The following is a 24,512-nucleotide window of genomic DNA, read 5'->3' as shown; positions in this document are numbered from 1 at the left end:
AGTAAAAGCTATGAAATCTGTATTTGCAAGACATGGGATTCCAATGCAAGTATTTAGTGATAATGGGCCATGTTACCACAGTGAAGAATTTAAGCAATTTGCAAAAGATTGGGATTTTAAACATTTGACTAGCAGTCCAAGGTACCCACAATCAAATGGTTTAGCCGAGAAGACGGTTCAAACTATTAAACTTATGTATAAAAAATGTCATGAAAATCAAGAGGAAACTGAATTAGGGTTGTTAGCATATAGAAGTACTAAATTAGAACATATTGGGTTATCACCATCAGAATTGCTAATGTCTAGAAATTTGCGTACAAATTTGCCCACTAAATCAGAACTATTAAATGTACCCAATTCTGAAGATGTAACTAAGAAAAGGCAAGAACTACGAGATAGTCAAAAAGAATATTTTGATAAAAATGCAACAAAGTCCTTAAGTTTATTACAGGCTGGCAACGTAGTGACAGTTTTTAATAAAGATGATTCAACATGGTTAGATAAAGGAACCATTGTTAAACAAATAGCTGAAAGATCTTATTTAGTTAAATTAGATAATGATGTACTCTGTCGTAGAAATCATCGTGATCTGTTATTAATACCAGATTCTATTCACAAAGCAAACGAAGAAAATGAAGATGATATTAATAATAGTCTTGATGATTTAAAACATAATACATGTATTAATAATAATGTGTTACGTTCAAAACGACACATAGTACCCCCTGATAGACTTATTGAACATTCATACTTAAGCCTATGAAAGTTAATCATTTACAACCACCATAACATACATAATGTTAATTTTGTTTATTTAAAACTTTTTGGTTTTGTCTCATTTTGTGAAAAAGGGAGATGTAATGATATGTACTAATGTGGAGTGGTCTGAGTCCATGAGGTGTGAGTGACATCCCTTGGCTTGAGGGACTGGGAGAGGGAGAATAAAATGGTAGTCTCCATGTACATTAACACATGTTCAAGCATGACACTTGAATAAAGAACTATAATCAAATACGTCTACTTGAAGTCTTTAATACAGACCAAGACTAGACTTATTATAGGGGGGGGGGGGGTCGAACGGGGGTCCAAGGTCCAAGTAAAGGGTCATTGAATCGACGAAAACCACCCCTTTGTCTTTAGTGCAAGAGTCCAAAAAAGGGCTCCTGAATCGGAGAAGGGCCCCGTTTACATACAGTGCATGAGCCCCTGCTGTCCAATAGTTTTCATTTGTCGTTTTCTTATCTTTGTTCAACACACCGCATTGGGTGCTAGATATTCGCGTTTTGATGGGAGCCTGTTGATAAACAACATTCTTCAAATCAATATACACTGTGCTAAAAGGATTTACCAGACCCCGCGATCAATTTAGTTAATAGTATATGTACGTTTGTTGTCCATTACATGCAATGTCTGTGTATTTATGGCGCATCTACTCCGCGGGTTTGTCTTATTGGTGTGTGCTTATGTGTGGTGCCACTCTCATGCTCCAATGTCAATCGTAAATCACCTGCGTTCTACTAAGAGTCGGATTAAGATTGTCTTTACCTATCTGGACTACACCCAGTAAATTGTTCAAAAATATTCATTTGTACATGGCTAAGATCAATTAACATTCAAACAATTTGCTTTACCTTATTTCTTTCAAACAAATGTATCCAGCAATTGAAATAACTTCCACTTAATCTCTGGGGGCGAAGGCTCCGGCTGACGAAGGCCCCTGCTGCGACCCATTAGGCCCGTAGATGATATTGATCCCGTGGCAGTCATCAACATTTTTCACAAGTCAGAAAGCTTGAAAGAAACTTATTTTGTGAAATATTTTGCATGTTCATTGTCTCATATTTAGTGGTATTTTAGGTTTTATTTTTGTTTCCAAGAAGTGGGTTATTAATTATTGCATACCGTATGCCCGTCATTATTAGTCTTATACAGGTCACAATTCTATGGAATACAATTACTGCGTTTTACTGAGCGACGTTTCGACTAGGCTTCTCTAGTCATTATCAAGCTATGATAAAAAATGAAAATATGACAGGACAATATATACATGTACACCACAATGCTAAGTTAATGATGACAAACCAGGGATGTAACTTAATTACGTGTACCTAATGGTAATCTGATTTAATTGTACGCTAATAAGTAATAATACCAATTAACCTAAAAAATTGACTAATTGATTAATGGATAAGTTGTTGTGGAGTATACACAGTGATTAGTGGGTTTTAATAATACAAACGTTGCAAGAAAATGAAAATTGATGAAATGTTATCAACGACCCCTTTCACTGAAATAAATACAAATGGTAAAAGAATAGATTGTTGTGGAATATTTACAACGATTTGATGAGGTTTTGATAATGACAACATCCCACGAAGATGAGATTTGATTTGTGTTATAACCAAAATAATTGATATGTGGATGTTGATGCGAGTGATTACACTGATATACGAAAAACCCTTAGAACAATGACTGCACAATGATCAATAGTCCCCTGAAGGTTGACAATTTAAAATATTGAGTGGTACTTCACTGGATGTTATGGTGATGTAGAAAAGCAGGGTTAGAAATATTGAGTGCATTAAATTACAATAACCGCAGGCCTGAAAAGCAGAAATGCCTGAAAAGCAAAAATAGTTGGGAATTATTAGTTGTCATTTTTGCATATTATGATGGTTATTACAAACTTAAAGTTATTACTGGAATATTGATAAGTATTAAATATGATAAAAAAGAAAAAAGTAGAATTATGCTTAGCCTTGATTATGTGATAAGAATATCATACGCCCTGGGGAGGAACAATCCTTGATCTCTGTTCATCGTTGGTTTGTGTCGTCGTATATGAATGGCTTCATGTAATCGGCGCGCTCTCTTGTTGCTTATATTCTTGCATAGTGGTTTTACGTTGGACCATTGGACTCTGTGGCGAGGGTTGGAGTTCAAATGTTCAGCTACAGCTGAGTTGTTGGTTGCTGCTTTCGACTTGTGGTCATCTATCCTTTTATTTAATGGTCGCTTTGTCTCCCCGATGTATGCAATCCCACAATTGCATACTATTTGATAAACACATCCCTTTGGTTGTGGTGGTTGTGTAGGATTTTGTTTACCATTGGCTCTTAATATATCTTTAGTGCTGTAGCTTTTTGTGAAAGTTACATCTATTTCTGGTTGTTGCATTAGTAGCCGTTTGATTTGGTAGGAGACTTTGCCGTTGAAAGGAAGGAAGATTCTGACTGGGGCAGTCGGGGTTTTTGGTTTAGCTGCACTCGCCGACAGGGTCTTGTTGATGGCGTTTGTCACAAACTTCCCTGGATAGCCGTTGAAATTTGTGAAGACATGTTTGAGATGATCAATTTCCTTGGAGAGGCTCTCAGGATCACATATCTTTTTGGCACGGTTCACCAGAGTTGAAATTGTGGCCGATTTGACGCTATTCGGGTGATTAGATTTGAAATGAATGTATTGGTCGGTATGAGTTGGTTTCCTATAGACACTGGTGCGGATCGAGTTGTTGGTTTTAGATACACAAACATCGAGGAAAGGTAGTTGGTTATCATTTTCGGTTTCCATTGTGAATTTTATACGTGGGTGTTGCCTGTTGAGGTGTTGTAACAGTGTTTCTGGATCATCTTGTTGATTGATAATAACAAAGGTATCATCCACTTGCCTAAAGAAGCATGTTGGGGTTACGGTGGATGTTTGAAGCATGTGTTCAAACATCCACCGTAACCCCAACATGCTTCTTTAGGCAAGTGGATGATACCTTTGTTATTATCAATCAACAAGATGATCCAGAAACACTGTTACAACACCTCAACAGGCAACACCCACGTATAAAATTCACAATGGAAACCGAAAATGATAACCAACTACCTTTCCTCGATGTTTGTGTATCTAAAACCAACAACTCGATCCGCACCAGTGTCTATAGGAAACCAACTCATACCGACCAATACATTCATTTCAAATCTAATCACCCGAATAGCGTCAAATCGGCCACAATTTCAACTCTGGTGAACCGTGCCAAAAAGATATGTGATCCTGAGAGCCTCTCCAAGGAAATTGATCATCTCAAACATGTCTTCACAAATTTCAACGGCTATCCAGGGAAGTTTGTGACAAACGCCATCAACAAGACCCTGTCGGCGAGTGCAGCTAAACCAAAAACCCCGACTGCCCCAGTCAGAATCTTCCTTCCTTTCAACGGCAAAGTCTCCTACCAAATCAAACGGCTACTAATGCAACAACCAGAAATAGATGTAACTTTCACAAAAAGCTACAGCACTAAAGATATATTAAGAGCCAATGGTAAACAAAATCCTACACAACCACCACAACCAAAGGGATGTGTTTATCAAATAGTATGCAATTGTGGGATTGCATACATCGGGGAGACAAAGCGACCATTAAATAAAAGGATAGATGACCACAAGTCGAAAGCAGCAACCAACAACTCAGCTGTAGCTGAACATTTGAACTCCAACCCTCGCCACAGAGTCCAATGGTCCAACGTAAAACCACTATGCAAGAATATAAGCAACAAGAGAGCGCGCCGATTACATGAAGCCATTCATATACGACGACACAAACCAACGATGAACAGAGATCAAGGATTGTTCCTCCCCAGGGCGTATGATATTCTTATCACATAATTAAGGCTAAGCATAATTCTACTTTTTTCTTTTTTATCATATTTAATACTTATCAATATTCCAGTAATAACTTTAAGTTTGTAATAACCATCATAATATGCAAAAATGACAACTAATAATTCCCAACTATTTTTGCTTTTCAGGCATTTCTGCTTTTCAGGCCTGCGGTTATTGTAATTTAATGCACTCAATATTTCTAACCCTGCTTTTCTACATCACCATAACATCCAGTGAAGTACCACTCAATATTTTAAATTGTCAACCTTCAGGGGACTATTGATCATTGTGCAGTCATTGTTCTAAGGGTTTTTCGTATATCAGTGTAATCACTCGCATCAACATCCACATATCAATTATTTTGGTTATAACACAAATCAAATCTCATCTTCGTGGGATGTTGTCATTATCAAAACCTCATCAAATCGTTGTAAATACTCCACAACAATCTATTCTTTTACCATTTGTATTTATTTTAGTGAAAGGGGTCGTTGATAACATTTCATCAATTTTCATTTTCTTGCAACGTTTGTATTATTAAAACCCACTAATCACTGTGTATACTCCACAACAACTTATCCATTAATCAATTAGTCAATTTTTTAGGTTAATTGGTATTATTACTTATTAGCGTACAATTAAATCAGATTACCATTAGGTACACGTAATTAAGTTACATCCCTGGTTTGTCATCATTAACTTAGCATTGTGGTGTACATGTATATATTGTCCTGTCATATTTTCATTTTTTATCATAGCTTGATAATGACTAGAGAAGCCTAGTCGAAACGTCGCTCAGTAAAAAGCAGTAATTGTATTCCATAGAATTGTGACCTGTATACTCTAGTTCAATTACTAAATGCCATTGAAACAGATTATTAGTCTTGTTGCTGCGAAAGAGGGCGTTAACTCCAATTCATTTGTTTATCTACTGATTTGGACAATGAAATCATGAGTTCCACTTTGTATCTAAATACACAGGAAAGTGCTCAAAATCTCATATACGGCGATGTAATTTTCAAAAAACAAAACAAAACAATTATCTGGTGAGACGGAGAGGAAGATGGTTTCCTTGCAGCCGATGCACACAGATAATGGTTTTATAGTTGTCTTTAAACCATTGCGTTAAATAGATTCATCAATATGAATATTATTTCATGGTGTATGTATAAATATGTATTGTTTGCTATAGTGTCGTACAAAAAGCTTTAAGTTTTAAAACCGGGCTATAAATAAAGATTATTCACTATATTTTTATTGGACTTTATTATCGTATGACTTTTCCTTAACGGCTTACTCAAGGGAGGCAACCCTGTTTAGTGGCTATTGGACTGACACAGTTATAAATCTCATTCCCAAACTACTCTGAATATTAACCGGAGGGAGAGAGAGAGGGAGAGAGAGAGAGAATTTAACGCCCACTCGACACAAACTACATCATTCCGTGACTAACATATGGTTAAATAGTATTTCGATAATTCACTTGCGCGTAGGGGTCTTTAGCAGTAGAAGGAAACCGGGTGATCCAGAGAAAACCCACGAGGTTGGACTGGCGACCCTACTGTAACTAAATGGGAATAATATTTCCCCCAGATTGAACCACAGGTGCATGTAACGTGGAAACTATTTCAAAAATAACATCAAAGTATGACTAAGTATACATGTATGGCTAAAGTTACATACATGTAGGCTATGTTACGTCCAGTGGGGTTGGATGGCTGAATGGTTAGCGTGCGCGCGCTGTATCATAAAGTCTGTCATTGAGTCGACTGGCGTGGTTTCGAATCCCCGGTTGTACGTGACAAGGAGTAAGGTCGCCTGTCCAACCTCGTGGGTTTTCTCCGGGCCCTCCGGTTTCCTCCCACTGCTAAAGACCCGCTCTCTCTCTCCCTCTCTCTCTCTTTCTGTTGCGTCCACCCCTTGGGAGGTCCTGACAAGGACAGCTGTTCAGTCGTTCGGATGGGACGAAAAACCCAGGTCCAGTGTACAAATTGGCGTGCAAAATTTCCCTCATAGCACACTGTATGGCGTATGCCCGTCTTCATTAGCCCAGTTTAGGAGCAAAACAGTCGGACGTTAAACCCCCATTTCATTTCATTTCATTTCTGTTACGTCCATGTTCGTAAGCGAGATTATCAAATAACTGATCTGATTCCAATTTCTTACTCAGGAGCAAATAACTCGTCTGAAACCGATTCTCTTTCAGTAGACCACTTTGTTTCGTTAGTGATCCATGACCGTCGCTGGTTTATTTTTTAGGTAGATATACACAACGACGAACACACAGCTCAGACATAATATACTAAAGTGAACTAGTATAACGCGTACAGTTTTCTTTACAGTTTACCCGTATTATATGGTGAGTTTTAGAATATACTTTTATACTTTTCGAACAGTTTACAAATTTATTAGATCTAGAACAGTTTACAATATTCTATGCCAGATGTGTTCTTTTTTCGTTAGTAAGTGATCATTCTGCACAACCCGTTTGTTTTGTAGCTCGTCCACCAAAAATATGAAACATTCGACTAACTAAGAATTTGTTGATAATGTTATGAACGAGTTTGGATGTGTAATTATTCAGATGACTTCACATATGCGTCTACATCGTTCAATACTAAACCAATAACTTTAGAAATAACTATGGTTATTTTAAGAGAAAATTTCGAACGTAACGTAACATATTTTGTTTCATTTATGCTTTTACATCGTTCAATACTAAACCAATAACTTTAGAAATAACTATGGTTATTTTAAGAGAAAATAAAGCTCAAGGTCGAACGTAGCGTAACGGTGGTTGTGTGACATAAATATAAAGCTAACATATTGTGTTTCATTTAAACCTCAAATATCCAAAGTCTTAATTTGAATATCATTCTTTAATAATAGAAGAGTAAGACAGCATACCTTTTTGGGTGTTGTCACCTCTGTCCGTCGTCCGTCCGTCCGTCCGACATAAATAATTTAAATTTTCTACTTCTCTTCTGTACCGCTGCATATCATTATTATTACTGTTCATTTATTTAACATTTAATGACTAAAATATATGAGATAAGTTCGCTTGTCATCGGATAGCGAATATCTTAAATATATTATAATTCCCTTATCACTTATCATTGTGCTTGATAACGATAAGAGAAACGTCGTGCTTGTGTATAATAAACCAGTGATTGTTGTCCCATATAACTGTATAGGTTTGTAATATCATTTGGGATCTAAATCTTAATATTGTATTTTGAATTCATATTTTAATTTATATTTTTCATTTGTAACTCATTTTGGACATGTGGCAGATTAATTGTAAAATTTAATCTGCATCAGGTGTGGGGTGTCGACATAATATTATGTAAGACTAGAAGAATGCCCGGCTTCGCTCGGGGGTCATAACCCCGAAACCGGAAGTGGTAGACTAACGCCACCTGGCCTATGTTACTCCTCGGTCCGAGCTACCCCTATACCCCCAATTTCAGACTCGGGGCAGACCTAGTGTAGCCGCCAACCCCGAACAGACAGACAAACGGACAGACAAACGACAGTCACAAATATTAGTATAGATGTAATGGGTTGGACAAACTTGTATACTCGGAGTGCCTATATGATATACGATTTAGGCTTAACACGTATCGACACCTTTTGTCTCGAGCTAAGATATGTGACTCTTAATAATTAGTTGTCAATGTTCTGATTACTAATGCTATTAACTGTGACGTGCCTAGCTGACGCGAAAGATATTGCTGTACAGTATAAAAAGCCTAGTTGAGAATCAGACAGGCAGACCCGGAGAGAGACGGAAGAGACCTGTAGAGACCTAGAGGCAATTCGGCCCGGACCTCGGGAGAGTGCCTGCCCTCGATCCCGGAGAAGTTATGTCCTGTGAGGCCTAGGGGGGGGGGGGGGGCAGCTATAGATAGACGTAAATATACCCAACCAAATGATGTTCATATGTAGAATTGTACCTGTAAATATGTTATCCAGTTTTAATATATAAGAGTTATGTATTCTATCACAAATTTACTCACGAATTTGATAATCCCCATGCATAGCTGTATTACTGTAAATAAATATAGATCACATCATGGTAATTAAATTAAATAAAAGGATAGATGACCACAAGTCGAAAGCAGCAACCAACAACTCAGCTGTAGCTGAACATTTGAACTCCAACCCTCGCCACAGAGTCCAATGGTCCAACGTAAAACCACTATGCAAGAATATAAGCAACAAGAGAGCGCGCCGATTACATGAAGCCATTCATATACGACGACACAAACCAACGATGAACAGAGATCAAGGATTGTTCCTCCCCAGGGCGTATGATATTCTTATCACATAATTAAGGCTAAGCATAATTCTACTTTTTTCTTTTTTATCATATTTAATACTTATCAATATTCCAGTAATAACTTTAAGTTTGTAATAACCATCATAATATGCAAAAATGACAACTAATAATTCCCAACTATTTTTGCTTTTCAGGCATTTCTGCTTTTCAGGCCTGCGGTTATTGTAATTTAATGCACTCAATATTTCTAACCCTGCTTTTCTACATCACCATAACATCCAGTGAAGTACCACTCAATATTTTAAATTGTCAACCTTCAGGGGACTATTGATCATTGTGCAGTCATTGTTCTAAGGGTTTTTCGTATATCAGTGTAATCACTCGCATCAACATCCACATATCAATTATTTTGGTTATAACACAAATCAAATCTCATCTTCGTGGGATGTTGTCATTATCAAAACCTCATCAAATCGTTGTAAATACTCCACAACAATCTATTCTTTTACCATTTGTATTTATTTCAGTGAAAGGGGTCGTTGATAACATTTCATCAATTTTCATTTTCTTGCAACGTTTGTATTATTAAAACCCACTAATCACTGTGTATACTCCACAACAACTTATCCATTAATCAATTAGTCAATTTTTTAGGTTAATTGGTATTATTACTTATTAGCGTACAATTAAATCAGATTACCATTAGGTACACGTAATTAAGTTACATCCCTGGTTTGTCATCATTAACTTAGCATTGTGGTGTACATGTATATATTGTCCTGTCATATTTTCATTTTTTATCATAGCTTGATAATGACTAGAGAAGCCTAGTCGAAACGTCGCTCAGTAAAAAGCAGTAATTGTATTCCATAGAATTGTGACCTGTATACTCTAGTTCAATTACTAAATGCCATTGAAACAGATTATTAGTCTTGTTGCTGCGAAAGAGGGCGTTAACTCCAATTCATTTGTTTATCTACTGATTTGGACAATGAAATCATGAGTTCCACTTTGTATCTAAATACACAGGAAAGTGCTCAAAATCTCATATACGGCGATGTAATTTTCAAAAAACAAAACAAAACAATTATCTGGTGAGACGGAGAGGAAGATGGTTTCCTTGCAGCCGATGCACACAGATAATGGTTTTATAGTTGTCTTTAAACCATTGCGTTAAATAGATTCATCAATATGAATATTATTTCATGGTGTATGTATAAATATGTATTGTTTGCTATAGTGTCGTACAAAAAGCTTTAAGTTTTAAAACCGGGCTATAAATAAAGATTATTCACTATATTTTTATTGGACTTTATTATCGTATGACTTTTCCTTAACGGCTTACTCAAGGGAGGCAACCCTGTTTAGTGGCTATTGGACTGAAACAGTTATAAATCTCATTCCCAAACTACTCTGAATATTAACCGGAGGGAGAGAGAGAGGGAGAGAGAGAGAGAATTTAACGCCCACTCGACACAAACTACATCATTCCGTGACTAACATATGGTTAAATAGTATTTCGATAATTCACTTGCGCGTAGGGGTCTTTAGCAGTAGAAGGAAACCGGGTGATCCAGAGAAAACCCACGAGGTTGGACTGGCGACCCTACTGTAACTAAATGGGAATAATATTTCCCCCAGATTGAACCACAGGTGCATGTAACGTGGAAACTATTTCAAAAATAACATCAAAGTATGACTAAGTATACATGTATGGCTAAAGTTACATACATGTAGGCTATGTTACGTCCAGTGGGGTTGGATGGCTGAATGGTTAGCGTGCGCGCGCTGTATCATAAAGTCTGTCATTGAGTCGACTGGCGTGGTTTCGAATCCCCGGTTGTACGTGACAAGGAGTAAGGTCGCCTGTCCAACCTCGTGGGTTTTCTCCGGGCCCTCCGGTTTCCTCCCACTGCTAAAGACCCGCTCTCTCTCTCCCTCTCTCTCTCTTTCTGTTGCGTCCAGGGAAGTTTGTGACAAACGCCATCAACAAGACCCTGTCGGCGAGTGCAGCTAAACCAAAAACCCCGACTGCCCCAGTCAGAATCTTCCTTCCTTTCAACGGCAAAGTCTCCTACCAAATCAAACGGCTACTAATGCAACAACCAGAAATAGATGTAACTTTCACAAAAAGCTACAGCACTAAAGATATATTAAGAGCCAATGGTAAACAAAATCCTACACAACCACCACAACCAAAGGGATGTGTTTATCAAATAGTATGCAATTGTGGGATTGCATACATCGGGGAGACAAAGCGACCATTAAATAAAAGGATAGATGACCACAAGTCGAAAGCAGCAACCAACAACTCAGCTGTAGCTGAACATTTGAACTCCAACCCTCGCCACAGAGTCCAATGGTCCAACGTAAAACCACTATGCAAGAATATAAGCAACAAGAGAGCGCGCCGATTACATGAAGCCATTCATATACGACGACACAAACCAACGATGAACAGAGATCAAGGATTGTTCCTCCCCAGGGCGTATGATATTCTTATCACATAATTAAGGCTAAGCATAATTCTACTTTTTTCTTTTTTATCATATTTAATACTTATCAATATTCCAGTAATAACTTTAAGTTTGTAATAACCATCATAATATGCAAAAATGACAACTAATAATTCCCAACTATTTTTGCTTTTCAGGCATTTCTGCTTTTCAGGCCTGCGGTTATTGTAATTTAATGCACTCAATATTTCTAACCCTGCTTTTCTACATCACCATAACATCCAGTGAAGTACCACTCAATATTTTAAATTGTCAACCTTCAGGGGACTATTGATCATTGTGCAGTCATTGTTCTAAGGGTTTTTCGTATATCAGTGTAATCACTCGCATCAACATCCACATATCAATTATTTTGGTTATAACACAAATCAAATCTCATCTTCGTGGGATGTTGTCATTATCAAAACCTCATCAAATCGTTGTAAATACTCCACAACAATCTATTCTTTTACCATTTGTATTTATTTTAGTGAAAGGGGTCGTTGATAACATTTCATCAATTTTCATTTTCTTGCAACGTTTGTATTATTAAAACCCACTAATCACTGTGTATACTCCACAACAACTTATCCATTAATCAATTAGTCAATTTTTTAGGTTAATTGGTATTATTACTTATTAGCGTACAATTAAATCAGATTACCATTAGGTACACGTAATTAAGTTACATCCCTGGTTTGTCATCATTAACTTAGCATTGTGGTGTACATGTATATATTGTCCTGTCATATTTTCATTTTTTATCATAGCTTGATAATGACTAGAGAAGCCTAGTCGAAACGTCGCTCAGTAAAAAGCAGTAATTGTATTCCATAGAATTGTGACCTGTATACTCTAGTTCAATTACTAAATGCCATTGAAACAGATTATTAGTCTTGTTGCTGCGAAAGAGGGCGTTAACTCCAATTCATTTGTTTATCTACTGATTTGGACAATGAAATCATGAGTTCCACTTTGTATCTAAATACACAGGAAAGTGCTCAAAATCTCATATACGGCGATGTAATTTTCAAAAAACAAAACAAAACAATTATCTGGTGAGACGGAGAGGAAGATGGTTTCCTTGCAGCCGATGCACACAGATAATGGTTTTATAGTTGTCTTTAAACCATTGCGTTAAATAGATTCATCAATATGAATATTATTTCATGGTGTATGTATAAATATGTATTGTTTGCTATAGTGTCGTACAAAAAGCTTTAAGTTTTAAAACCGGGCTATAAATAAAGATTATTCACTATATTTTTATTGGACTTTATTATCGTATGACTTTTCCTTAACGGCTTACTCAAGGGAGGCAACCCTGTTTAGTGGCTATTGGACTGAAACAGTTATAAATCTCATTCCCAAACTACTCTGAATATTAACCGGAGGGAGAGAGAGAGGGAGAGAGAGAGAGAATTTAACGCCCACTCGACACAAACTACATCATTCCGTGACTAACATATGGTTAAATAGTATTTCGATAATTCACTTGCGCGTAGGGGTCTTTAGCAGTAGAAGGAAACCGGGTGATCCAGAGAAAACCCACGAGGTTGGACTGGCGACCCTACTGTAACTAAATGGGAATAATATTTCCCCCAGATTGAACCACAGGTGCATGTAACGTGGAAACTATTTCAAAAATAACATCAAAGTATGACTAAGTATACATGTATGGCTAAAGTTACATACATGTAGGCTATGTTACGTCCAGTGGGGTTGGATGGCTGAATGGTTAGCGTGCGCGCGCTGTATCATAAAGTCTGTCATTGAGTCGACTGGCGTGGTTTCGAATCCCCGGTTGTACGTGACAAGGAGTAAGGTCGCCTGTCCAACCTCGTGGGTTTTCTCCGGGCCCTCCGGTTTCCTCCCACTGCTAAAGACCCGCTCTCTCTCTCCCTCTCTCTCTCTTTCTGTTGCGTCCACCCCTTGGGAGGTCCTGACAAGGACAGCTGTTCAGTCGTTCGGATGGGACGAAAAACCCAGGTCCAGTGTACAAATTGGCGTGCAAAATTTCCCTCATAGCACACTGTATGGCGTATGCCCGTCTTCATTAGCCCAGTTTAGGAGCAAAACAGTCGGACGTTAAACCCCCATTTCATTTCATTTCATTTCTGTTACGTCCATGTTCGTAAGCGAGATTATCAAATAACTGATCTGATTCCAATTTCTTACTCAGGAGCAAATAACTCGTCTGAAACCGATTCTCTTTCAGTAGACCACTTTGTTTCGTTAGTGATCCATGACCGTCGCTGGTTTATTTTTTAGGTAGATATACACAACGACGAACACACAGCTCAGACATAATATACTAAAGTGAACTAGTATAACGCGTACAGTTTTCTTTACAGTTTACCCGTATTATATGGTGAGTTTTAGAATATACTTTTATACTTTTCGAACAGTTTACAAATTTATTAGATCTAGAACAGTTTACAATATTCTATGCCAGATGTGTTCTTTTTTCGTTAGTAAGTGATCATTCTGCACAACCCGTTTGTTTTGTAGCTCGTCCACCAAAAATATGAAACATTCGACTAACTAAGAATTTGTTGATAATGTTATGAACGAGTTTGGATGTGTAATTATTCAGATGACTTCACATATGCGTCTACATCGTTCAATACTAAACCAATAACTTTAGAAATAACTATGGTTATTTTAAGAGAAAATTTCGAACGTAACGTAACATATTTTGTTTCATTTATGCTTTTACATCGTTCAATACTAAACCAATAACTTTAGAAATAACTATGGTTATTTTAAGAGAAAATAAAGCTCAAGGTCGAACGTAGCGTAACGGTGGTTGTGTGACATAAATATAAAGCTAACATATTGTGTTTCATTTAAACCTCAAATATCCAAAGTCTTAATTTGAATATCATTCTTTAATAATAGAAGAGTAAGACAGCATACCTTTTTGGGTGTTGTCACCTCTGTCCGTCGTCCGTCCGTCCGTCCGACATAAATAATTTAAATTTTCTACTTCTCTTCTGTACCGCTGCATATCATTATTATTACTGTTCATTTATTTAACATTTAATGACTAAAATATATGAGATAAGTTCGCTTGTCATCGGATAGCGAATATCTTAAATATATTATAATTCCCTTATCACTTATCATTGTGCTTGATAACGATAAGAGAAACGTCGTGCTTGTGTATAATAAACCAGTGATTGTTGTCCCATATAACTGTATAGGTTTGTAATATCATTTGGGATCTAAATCTTAATATTGTATTTTGAATTCATATTTTAATTTATATTTTTCATTTGTAACTCATTTTGGACATGTGGCAGATTAATTGTAAAATTTAATCTGCATCAGGTGTGGGGTGTCGACATAATATTATGTAAGACTAGAAGAATGCCCGGCTTCGCTCGGGGGTCATAACCCCGAAACCGGAAGTGGTAGACTAACGCCACCTGGCCTATGTTACTCCTCGGTCCGAGCTACCCCTATACCCCCAATTTCAGACTCGGGGCAGACCTAGTGTAGCCGCCAACCCCGAACAGACAGACAAACGGACAGACAAACGACAGTCACAAATATTAGTATAGATGTAATGGGTTGGACAAACTTGTATACTCGGAGTGCCTATATGATATACGATTTAGGCTTAACACGTATCGACACCTTTTGTCTCGAGCTAAGATATGTGACTCTTAATAATTAGTTGTCAATGTTCTGATTACTAATGCTATTAACTGTGACGTGCCTAGCTGACGCGAAAGATATTGCTGTACAGTATAAAAAGCCTAGTTGAGAATCAGACAGGCAGACCCGGAGAGAGACGGAAGAGACCTGTAGAGACCTAGAGGCAATTCGGCCCGGACCTCGGGAGAGTGCCTGCCCTCGATCCCGGAGAAGTTATGTCCTGTGAGGCCTAGGGGGGGGGGGGCAGCTATAGATAGACGTAAATATACCCAACCAAATGATGTTCATATGTAGAATTGTACCTGTAAATATGTTATCCAGTTTTAATATATAAGAGTTATGTATTCTATCACAAATTTACTCACGAATTTGATAATCCCCATGCATAGCTGTATTACTGTAAATAAATATAGATCACATCATGGTAATTAAGATTTTTGAGGAATTTCATGAAAATATACTTATCATTTTGACTAATTTATTCTACTTAAAGATGGGTTCCCAGAAAAGAATTTATCGGGTGGTTATTTCCAATAATAGTATGGTAATTTTGATATATATGGAAAGTAGAGATATCCAATCTTACTAGAAAAATACTGGATTCCCCGAAAAACACTCATGGAGCGTATACAGGACAAAAATAATGTAAGGGTTCCCCTAATCGACAGCCCGGCGATTAGGAATTTCTGCACGCGTGATGTCAAAGATCACACGCGAACATTGAGCGCTTGATGTACAAGACTAGTTGATAAACTTTATGAAGAGTTAGACGTACAACACTTTCTGAGATAAAAATGACGGAAAAAGACGCGGGTAGTGGATAATCCGAGAATTTAATTAGGATTCGATATTTGTAATAAATAGTAAGCGATTAAAGACAACATCGTCTTATGTATGCAATGAATTCTCCTCTGACTTCCAAGAGAGGTAAGTCACGTGACGTAAACATGACCTCGTTTGATTTATTTTTATAGCAGGGCATTTCTTCGTAATTACAATGTTTGAGAAGGATTTGAAGCAAAATTATGACAAATTAATTAGTTTGAATATGTTTTTAGTCCATATATACCATTAAATCACCCAGTTTGCACGCGGGATTGTATCTTTAATAGGTATAGAGCTTGTTTGTATAACAAGTCAGATTTCTGAGACTACATAGGTGTCTTCGAAATCGTGCATATTTCGGACAATATCGACTTTTCACAGCTTAATTTCAATGTTCACTGTACAAACTGCAAATGTCAGCAGGTTTAGTTTTATAATTTGCCACGCTGTATCAAAGGGTCTGTCATTGAGTTAACTGGCGTGGTTTCGATTCCTCGGTTGTATGTGGTAAAGAGTAGGGTCGCTTGTCCAACCTCGTGGGTTTTCTCCGGGTCCTCCGGTTTCCTCCCACTGCTAAAGACCCCTACGCGCTAGGGAATTATTGAAATGGAATATTGTATCATGTGTTAGTCCCGACATGACGTAGTTTGTGTCGAGTGGACGTTAAACCCCATTTCTCTCTTTTTCGCTTTATAATTTACAATTTCCATCGCTCCACAATACCATTGCCACAGTGTTAAAATACAGAATACACTTTTCAATAATACAAATACAGTATAATAATTAGTTTGCACATTACACTTCTACATTCTGCAATTTGCATAATAGACAAATGCATAATAGAACTTATAGCATATTAAAACATATGGGATCTACGACAAAGCTCATGTGCATACGGAAAAAAGTCCGGACTAGGACGGAAATTAGTAATTTACGCGATCAAACTACAATGTCAATGTCAGTAAAGGGGGCAGAGATCAAACTGACATACAATAAGTTGGTTTACCATGCAATAAGGGCAAATCAAGCTAGCATGCAATAAGGAATTCGCTGGAAGACCATGACTCATGCACTCGGTATGGCTGATCCAAGCTTTCGATAAGACCCACATTTTTACTTCATACCCCCGCCCCCACACACACACCTTCATTTCAACTTTAATCTTTTTATCTTTTTTTTTCAAAGTAGGGAGCCATGGTGGATACGTGAGTAAGACGCTGGCTATAACCATGGAGGTCGGTTATTCGATCACTGCATTGGCCGAGAAAGTTCATTAGGACATTCCGACGTAGTTTCACCATGTCAGTGGTGCAGGAAGGAGGGTCAGACAAATAGGTCCCGTGTATACATTGGTGTGCACGTAAAAGATCCCTTGGCAGTTGGAATTCGACAAAAGAACAGGTCATAGTGCCGTTGCTAGGGCAAAATTGCCCTCATAGCACACTGTATGGCGTATGCGCGTGTTCATTAGCCCGGTCGGAGTAGATCAGTAGGGCGTTAAACCCCATTTCATTTTTTTCAAAGTATGTAAATATAAATGTTCCAGAAAATTATTTAAATATTAGAAAAAAGAAATGAATGTGCTTTTTAGTAACATGATATCTGGAATTTGTATTAAGACTTAAGAACTTAAGAACAGTGCATACAGAGATAAAAGGTCAATATTATATATATTATCAAGAAGCATGGCTGGAGGTCAATAAGTTCAATTTGATAACAGTTATAGATCACCTTGTTACATAAACCATGTAAATATAAATGTGCCAGAATATTATTTAAATATTTGAAAAGAGAAATGAATGTGCTTTTTAGTGCTAAGTAATATGAAATCTGGAATTCCTATTAAGATAGGTATGTTAACTTTAAATACACCCACCCACGTGATTTAATAGAGTTTCGTACAACCCGACTATGATCGTTTTTCTTTAGCCTTGTCAGTGGTGCAACACGGAGGGCTTGACAAGGACAACTGTCTTATTATTCGGATGGGGCGAAAATAAAGGTCCCGTGTACACATTACTGTGTACGTAAAAGATCCCTTGATAGTTCAAATTCGATGCAAGAGTAGGCCGTATACAGCGCCGCTGTCCGGGAAAATTTTCCCTCATAGCACACTACATGGCGTATGCCCGTTTTTATAAGCCCAGTCGGAGCAGAAGAGTAGGACGTTAAACCCCATTTAAGGTATATGTTCTAATAGGCTAAGTTCTATTATGCATGAGGGGTTGGATGGCTGAATGGTTAGCGTGCGCACGCTGTATCATAAAGTCTGTCATTGAGTCGACTGGCGTGGTTTCGAATCCCCGGTTGTACGTGACAAGGAGTAGGGTCGCCTGTCCAACCTCGTGGGTGTCCTCCGGTTTCCTCCCACTGCTAAAGACCCCTATGCGCAAGCGAATTATTGAAATAAAATTAAACCATGTTAGTCCCGAAATGACCTAGTTTGTGTCGAGTGGACGTTAAACCCCATCTCTCTCTCTCTCTGCTCACTAATAATTCATTCGAAGACCAAAAGTTGTTGTATGAGATTGTGAGAGGATATCTGACAATTCATCAAAAGAATTGACTGCCAGTAGATAAGTGAACACGAAAGAAAAACAGAAAAAGTCCGTGCATTACCATGTTTTTATAAGATTTACAATGAATATAAACAAGCGAATGTACGGACTATTTCTATTTTTCTCGTGTTCTCTTATCTAATGACATTCAATTACTTTATTTAATTGTCAGGTATCCTCTTACAGTCCCATATATCAACTTTTGGTCTTCGAAGGAATTATTAGTGAGCAGAAATTCGGCCGTATATCCGTTATCACTCGTCACATCAGTCAGTTATATAGAGAGACGGCTCGTGTTTTCCTTTGGCGTTCGTCACTTCCGACTCAGGAAACCTGTATTACTCGGCTATCGTAGCAATGATCTCTGTGCTAAAATTATTTTTGGAATGTGTTTAACCAGCTCTATCACATATGTGATAATGACTGGCACCAATATTGTCCTTTAAATAGTAAGGGCTAATACTGAATTGTCCTTACAATGTATCCTGGTATGTCAAATCACTCACAATGTTATATCATTAATTTTCAAAGCAGCTCAGATCACTGCATTCTGAAAAGTCCTCGCACTTCTCAATAAACAGTTCTTCGGGCATCATTGTCTCCATCCACTTAGGCTCCATTTCGTCATTCCAATCATTGTCACAAGCACCTGTGCCTTCCTAATCGTGGATGCCTGCTGCACACCATTCTCGAGCTATAAAATGCGCTCTGAGTTTATGAAGCTGCAATGTTTGACGAAGATGGCATACCTTAATTGCTCCATTTACGTTCTTGGTCTTTACCCCGTACAGCAGTGATACGTATTCGTCAAGGTCCTCGAACACTTGTGATGGGAGAAACATGTAAATCAATAAGTATAATTGGAGTTATTTTCCTTGGTAAAAGTTTCCATTTGCAAGAAAATGCGATGCTTATTTTTGTTGTGAAAGTTGTTTTGTTTACTTATTGTCCCATAGGGCCACTCCTAACTCCTTTAAAATCATGATGCGGAATTGGCCACTACAATATCTTCACATTTTATTCATGGCCACTACAATATCTTCACATTTTATTCATGGCCAATAGGCAATATCTTCACATTTTGACATTTGATTTATATACTAAAAGCACTTTTTATCAACGGGTACCCTGTGAAATCTGGGACTTCGGCTTTATGTGAGGACTTCTATCGTTATTCACACTCCAAGTCGTGATTATATACTTGACTATTGAGTTACCTAAACGTGTGTAGAGTACCTTTGGTCTTTTCTTTTAAACAGAAATCTCCCAGTTGTTATATGTTTTTACCAGCGTTATAAACAATGGAAGCTAAGTCATTTGAACCCGTTGATGGAGGTGGTAATGTAATGAAACTAAAGAAGATTGGTGAAAGAAGATTGGTCCCAAGTGTTCGAGCTGAAAACTGGTGTGGTATGCGTGACGTGAAAACTAGAGTAGATGACGTCTTTATAATAGAGTATGCCAAGTCAGGTGAAGTACCTCCATTTAGTTGGGAATGATTAAGATATAGCAATATGGGCCATTTTCCTTTATTAAGTTCGGTTTTAAATTTAATCAATGTTTGAACTTTGGGTACATCAACATAAATAACAAAACACTGTGATGTGGACGCGATTCATCCCGTTTTGAAGTATCTGATGAACGCTCATTCATGAGTGTTGTATTTAGATCAGTGACATGGTATTGTTATTTTCTTTTTATATATTTATTGTCGTTTTCTCTTGATATAGGCCTATAGCTAGCCTGGAGGTCGGGTGTTCGATCCATGCATTGGCCGAGAAAGTTCACCGAGATTTTCCGACGTGGTTTCCTCTTGTCAGTGGTGCAGAACGGAGGGCCCGACAAGGACAGTTGTTTAGTCCTTCGGATGAGACGAAAAACCGAGGTCCCGTGTATATATTAGAATGCACGTAAAAGATCCCCTGGCAGTTGGAATTCGATAAAAGAGTAGGCGATAGTGCCGCTGCCCGGGCAAAATTTCCCTCATAGCACACTGTATGGCGTATGCCCGTCTTCATTAGCCCAGTATAGGAGCAGAACAGTAGGACGTTAAACCCCATTTCATTTCATTTCTTGATATATAGGACTAAGTGTATGTAGAGGTGACCATGATTTTGAACAGCAACACATTTTTATCATTTGTCTTGTATAAATTTATTGCTATTTCCTTTTATAAATAGGACTTCATTGGATTTATGAAGATGTGGCCATGCTGCGTCGTGGAGAAACTGAACTAATGAATAGTATTATGGAATTAAATCATATTGACTTTTTGACACCGGCACTTGTGAACCAGATGACATCACCAAGAACTATGTGTACACATCGCTATAGCAATGAATTACCAGCTGATATGTTGGATCAGAAATGTAAAATAATTCAACTTGTAAGAAATCCCAAAGATGTGTGTGTTTCGTATTTTCACCACCTCCGAGAAATGAAAAGTTTAGAGTATGGAGGTTCATTTGATGACTTTATTTCCTTATATAAACGAGGGGACGGTAAGTATCGTAAGCTAGTATTTTATTTAAATAAATCAAAACCCATTCTCAATATTTACATTAAAATTTAAGACAAAATGGGAGGGATGGCCCAGAGAAAACCCACAAGGTTGAACAGGTGATCCTACTCAATGTCACGTACAAGCGGGGAATTGAAACAATGTCACTTGATGAAATGACGACAGACCTTATGATCCAACGCGCACGCGTTAACCATTCGGTACCATGGGGTTTAACTTCCTACTCTTATATCGAATTCCAACCGCCAAAGGATCGTCTACGTGTATGCCAATGTGTTCATGGAACCTTGGTTTTTCGTACCATCCGAACGACTATACGTTGCCCCTTGTCAGGTCCTCTGTCCTGCACCACCCACAAGGTGAAACCACGCCGGAAACTCCCGATGAACTTTTTCGGTCAATCCATGGATCCAACACGGGATCTCCACTGGACTCACCTGGCCCCCGTGCAGTTAAATATCAATTTATGGTGAAAACATGTTACTTACTCAACCTTTGCTATATGTTTATATTTTAAGTCCCCTTTAACTCGTGGGAAGATCATTTTCTTCACTGGAAGAAGTTTAAACATGACAATCCAGGCTATCCAATACATACAATTAGATATGAAGACATGAAAAGTGTAAGTATTTGTTTCATTATTTCTGAGAACAAGCACTTAAAGGTAATGTCCAACTTTTAAAAAACAGACAAGGGCGAGATATGTTATAGATATATATATATTCTAAGCATCATATCCCAACTTTAAATTATTTATTAAAAAATCAAAAACATGTATAAGTGAAATTGACAAATAAACTGTTTTGTCCCAATTTCAATTATCCATATTGTTTTCAATTTATTATAAAATCTTTTAAATTTTTGATATGATATGCATAAGAATATACATATATGTATAACCAATATTTCTTTGTCGGTCACCTTTTCTAACACTTTGGGCGATATTGACAAGAAAATCGCCATTGTCGGTGATTAGGATAATAGGACCGTTTATGCCAAATCTCAATTATTCAAAATTTTGTCAATTTGTGAAATAATTTAAATGTTGGGTATGATGGGTAGATTGGGCATATATATATAACATATATTTCCTAATGGGTCGAATTTTGGGAAGAAGAGTCAGAAGTTGACGCCATGTTTGGACAAATTTAATGGTACCTATAATACTGGTATTTATCCTTCCAATACCATCAATATAACTGTCAAATGTATTCAGATAATTCAATCGACTGTTCCTTAGTAATTGTCTTGACAATAAAATAACTCGATGACAAATGGTTTGCCTTTTTTTAATGCTTGTACCTTACTATTTTTTCAGAGACCAGTTGAGGAGATTAAAAAGATGGCTGACTTTTTGGATATTTCATGTTCTGAAATGATGTGTCAAAATATTGCCCTTGCAACAGCTTTTGCTAAAATGAAGCAACAGAAGGAATCCCTTGAAAATAAGTTTTTGTATGCATTCAAAAGTGGAAAAGAAATAATGTATAGAAAAGGTGAATCCTAAAATGACTATTGTTTAGCTGTGTATTATATAGTCCCCCATTAACGGTTCCTTATAGATCTACGCCTATGTATGGTAGTTCCTTGTAATCTTACAAGGGTCACCCATTACCACCGATTAACGGTTCGGTATAGGTCTGATCCTATTTAAGATGTATTTCCTTATATTTTTTTATGTTTATTTCAGGAGAAACAGGAGACTGGAAAAATTATTTTTCATCTGCAGAAGCAGAATCGTTTGATGCTTATTATCGACAAAAGTTAGATACACTTGATCATATATATCTATCAGATAAACCTTCATCTTCTTCCTCTTAATTTACTGCTTTAAAAGTACTAAACATATCCGACATGATAACATATAACATTAAAGTACATTAAATGGTGAAATTATCTGTGAAAAGTACAAGTGTACGGGTAAATTGAAAATTAAAGTTGCTGGATTAAATCGGGAATTTAGAAATTTAGATGTTGTGTGGAGTTTTCCAAAATATTTTCTTACTTGCATTAATTAAAATTTAGATAAAGAGCTGACTGTTCTTGCTATAATATTTCAAATGAATATCTTGGAAATTACATACAAATTTCTTTATTGTAAGCGAAATTTTAACCGTTAGACGTTTTTACAGGATGTTGCATAACAAATTGTTTATTATCGTAACAACTGTGCTTGTTATTCGAGACAGCCTCGATCGTGTTTTATCCGTTTAAATCTACGCCATCCGATGATTTAGAGAGTTGATTATAGACCTGTCATGTGAATAAATGTCTATAACTTTTAAAACCAGAATAAAGACCTGCAATAGGCAGATTTATCTCTTACATAATGCATCTTTAAGAACGCTTTATTTGGCTCTGCACAGCTTAATCATATAGACATTATACACACTAAACGTATATTCTCTAGACAGCATAACCGTATACATTATACATTCCCTCTAGATAGCATAATCCTATTTACATTATACATTCTCTGGGCGGGGGGGGGGGGATGGCCGAATGGTTAGCACGTGCACGCTGTATCTTAAGGTCTGTCATTGAGTCAACTGGCGTGGTTTTAAATCCCCGGTTGTACGTGACAAGCAGTAGGGTCGCCTGTCCAACCATGTGGGTTTTCTCCGTGTCCTCCGGTTTTCTCCCACTGCTAAAGAACCCTACGCGCAAGCGAATTATTGAAATAAAATTGAACCATGTGTTAGTCCCGAAATGACCTAGTTTGTGTCGGGTGAACGTAAACCCCATTTATCTCACTCTCTCTTTAGGCACCATAACCCTATATACATTGTACAAAGATGTATTTAATCTATTAATCTATAAGTGGTCAATCGAAACTTTGTTTATTATCGTAACAATGGTACTTGACTATATCGTGAAACCTTCAACCACTAATAACTTTGCCCAGAATAAGGAAATTTGACTGAAATTTTCATTATAATCATTTTCGTTATCTTTTATGGCAATAACGGCCACCTCGGTATTTACATCTTACATAATGCATCTTTAACTATTGAATAATGTAATCATATTATACGTCAGTCTGGTGGTTGGTGCCGAATAAATAGTTCTTATCTCTGATGGTATGATTTGATAAATATTTATTCTCTACCATTGTCTTCATTAACCCGCGGCGCGGTTGGTGCCGAAAAGTAGGTCATTCGACGCCATTTCATTTCATGTCATATTCGCTGTCACCTTTCCTAAAGGATTTAGAAGATTTCGGGGTTTTATTTACATGTAGTTAGTACAGTTTTATCAATATACGAATGTAATTTAATATACTATTCTTCTTTCACGCCGGACATACTTCGTTTGGGGGCTGACGATCCCAGGACCGGATCCAGGATTTTGTCGGGGGGGGGGGGCATACATTGGAGCAAAGGGTAATCATCAGAGTGCCGCATGCATTAGTGGTTTGGTGTGGTCCCCAGAGTCTTCGTCGCGGCCTCATTAAACAGAAACTAAAATGTGGGAATCCCATTGCTGGCTGCTGGGACTGGTTTGAACAGTGATGACCTG

General features: G+C 37.4%; 1 protein-coding gene across 1 annotated transcript; it reads left to right on the top strand.

Moving 5' to 3' along the window:
• Window positions 1–13,715: 13,715 nt before the first annotated feature.
• On the top strand, window positions 13,716–23,433 carry LOC126820986 (sulfotransferase 6B1). The gene is made up of 6 exons (XM_050549229.2): window positions 13,716–13,797; window positions 19,732–19,942; window positions 20,653–20,973; window positions 21,512–21,615; window positions 22,312–22,489; window positions 22,684–23,433. The coding sequence occupies exons 2-6, from the start codon at window positions 19,774–19,776 to the stop codon at window positions 22,812–22,814; spliced, it is 903 nt and encodes a 300-aa protein (XP_050405186.1). The 5' UTR covers window positions 13,716–13,797; window positions 19,732–19,773; the 3' UTR covers window positions 22,815–23,433.
• The last annotated feature ends 1,079 nt before the right edge of the window (window positions 23,434–24,512 follow it).

This window comes from Patella vulgata, chromosome 5, assembly GCF_932274485.2.
Source record: "Patella vulgata chromosome 5, xgPatVulg1.2, whole genome shotgun sequence".
Taxonomy (NCBI): domain Eukaryota; kingdom Metazoa; phylum Mollusca; class Gastropoda; family Patellidae; genus Patella; species Patella vulgata.
This window is presented reverse-complemented; position numbering and strand designations above follow the sequence as displayed.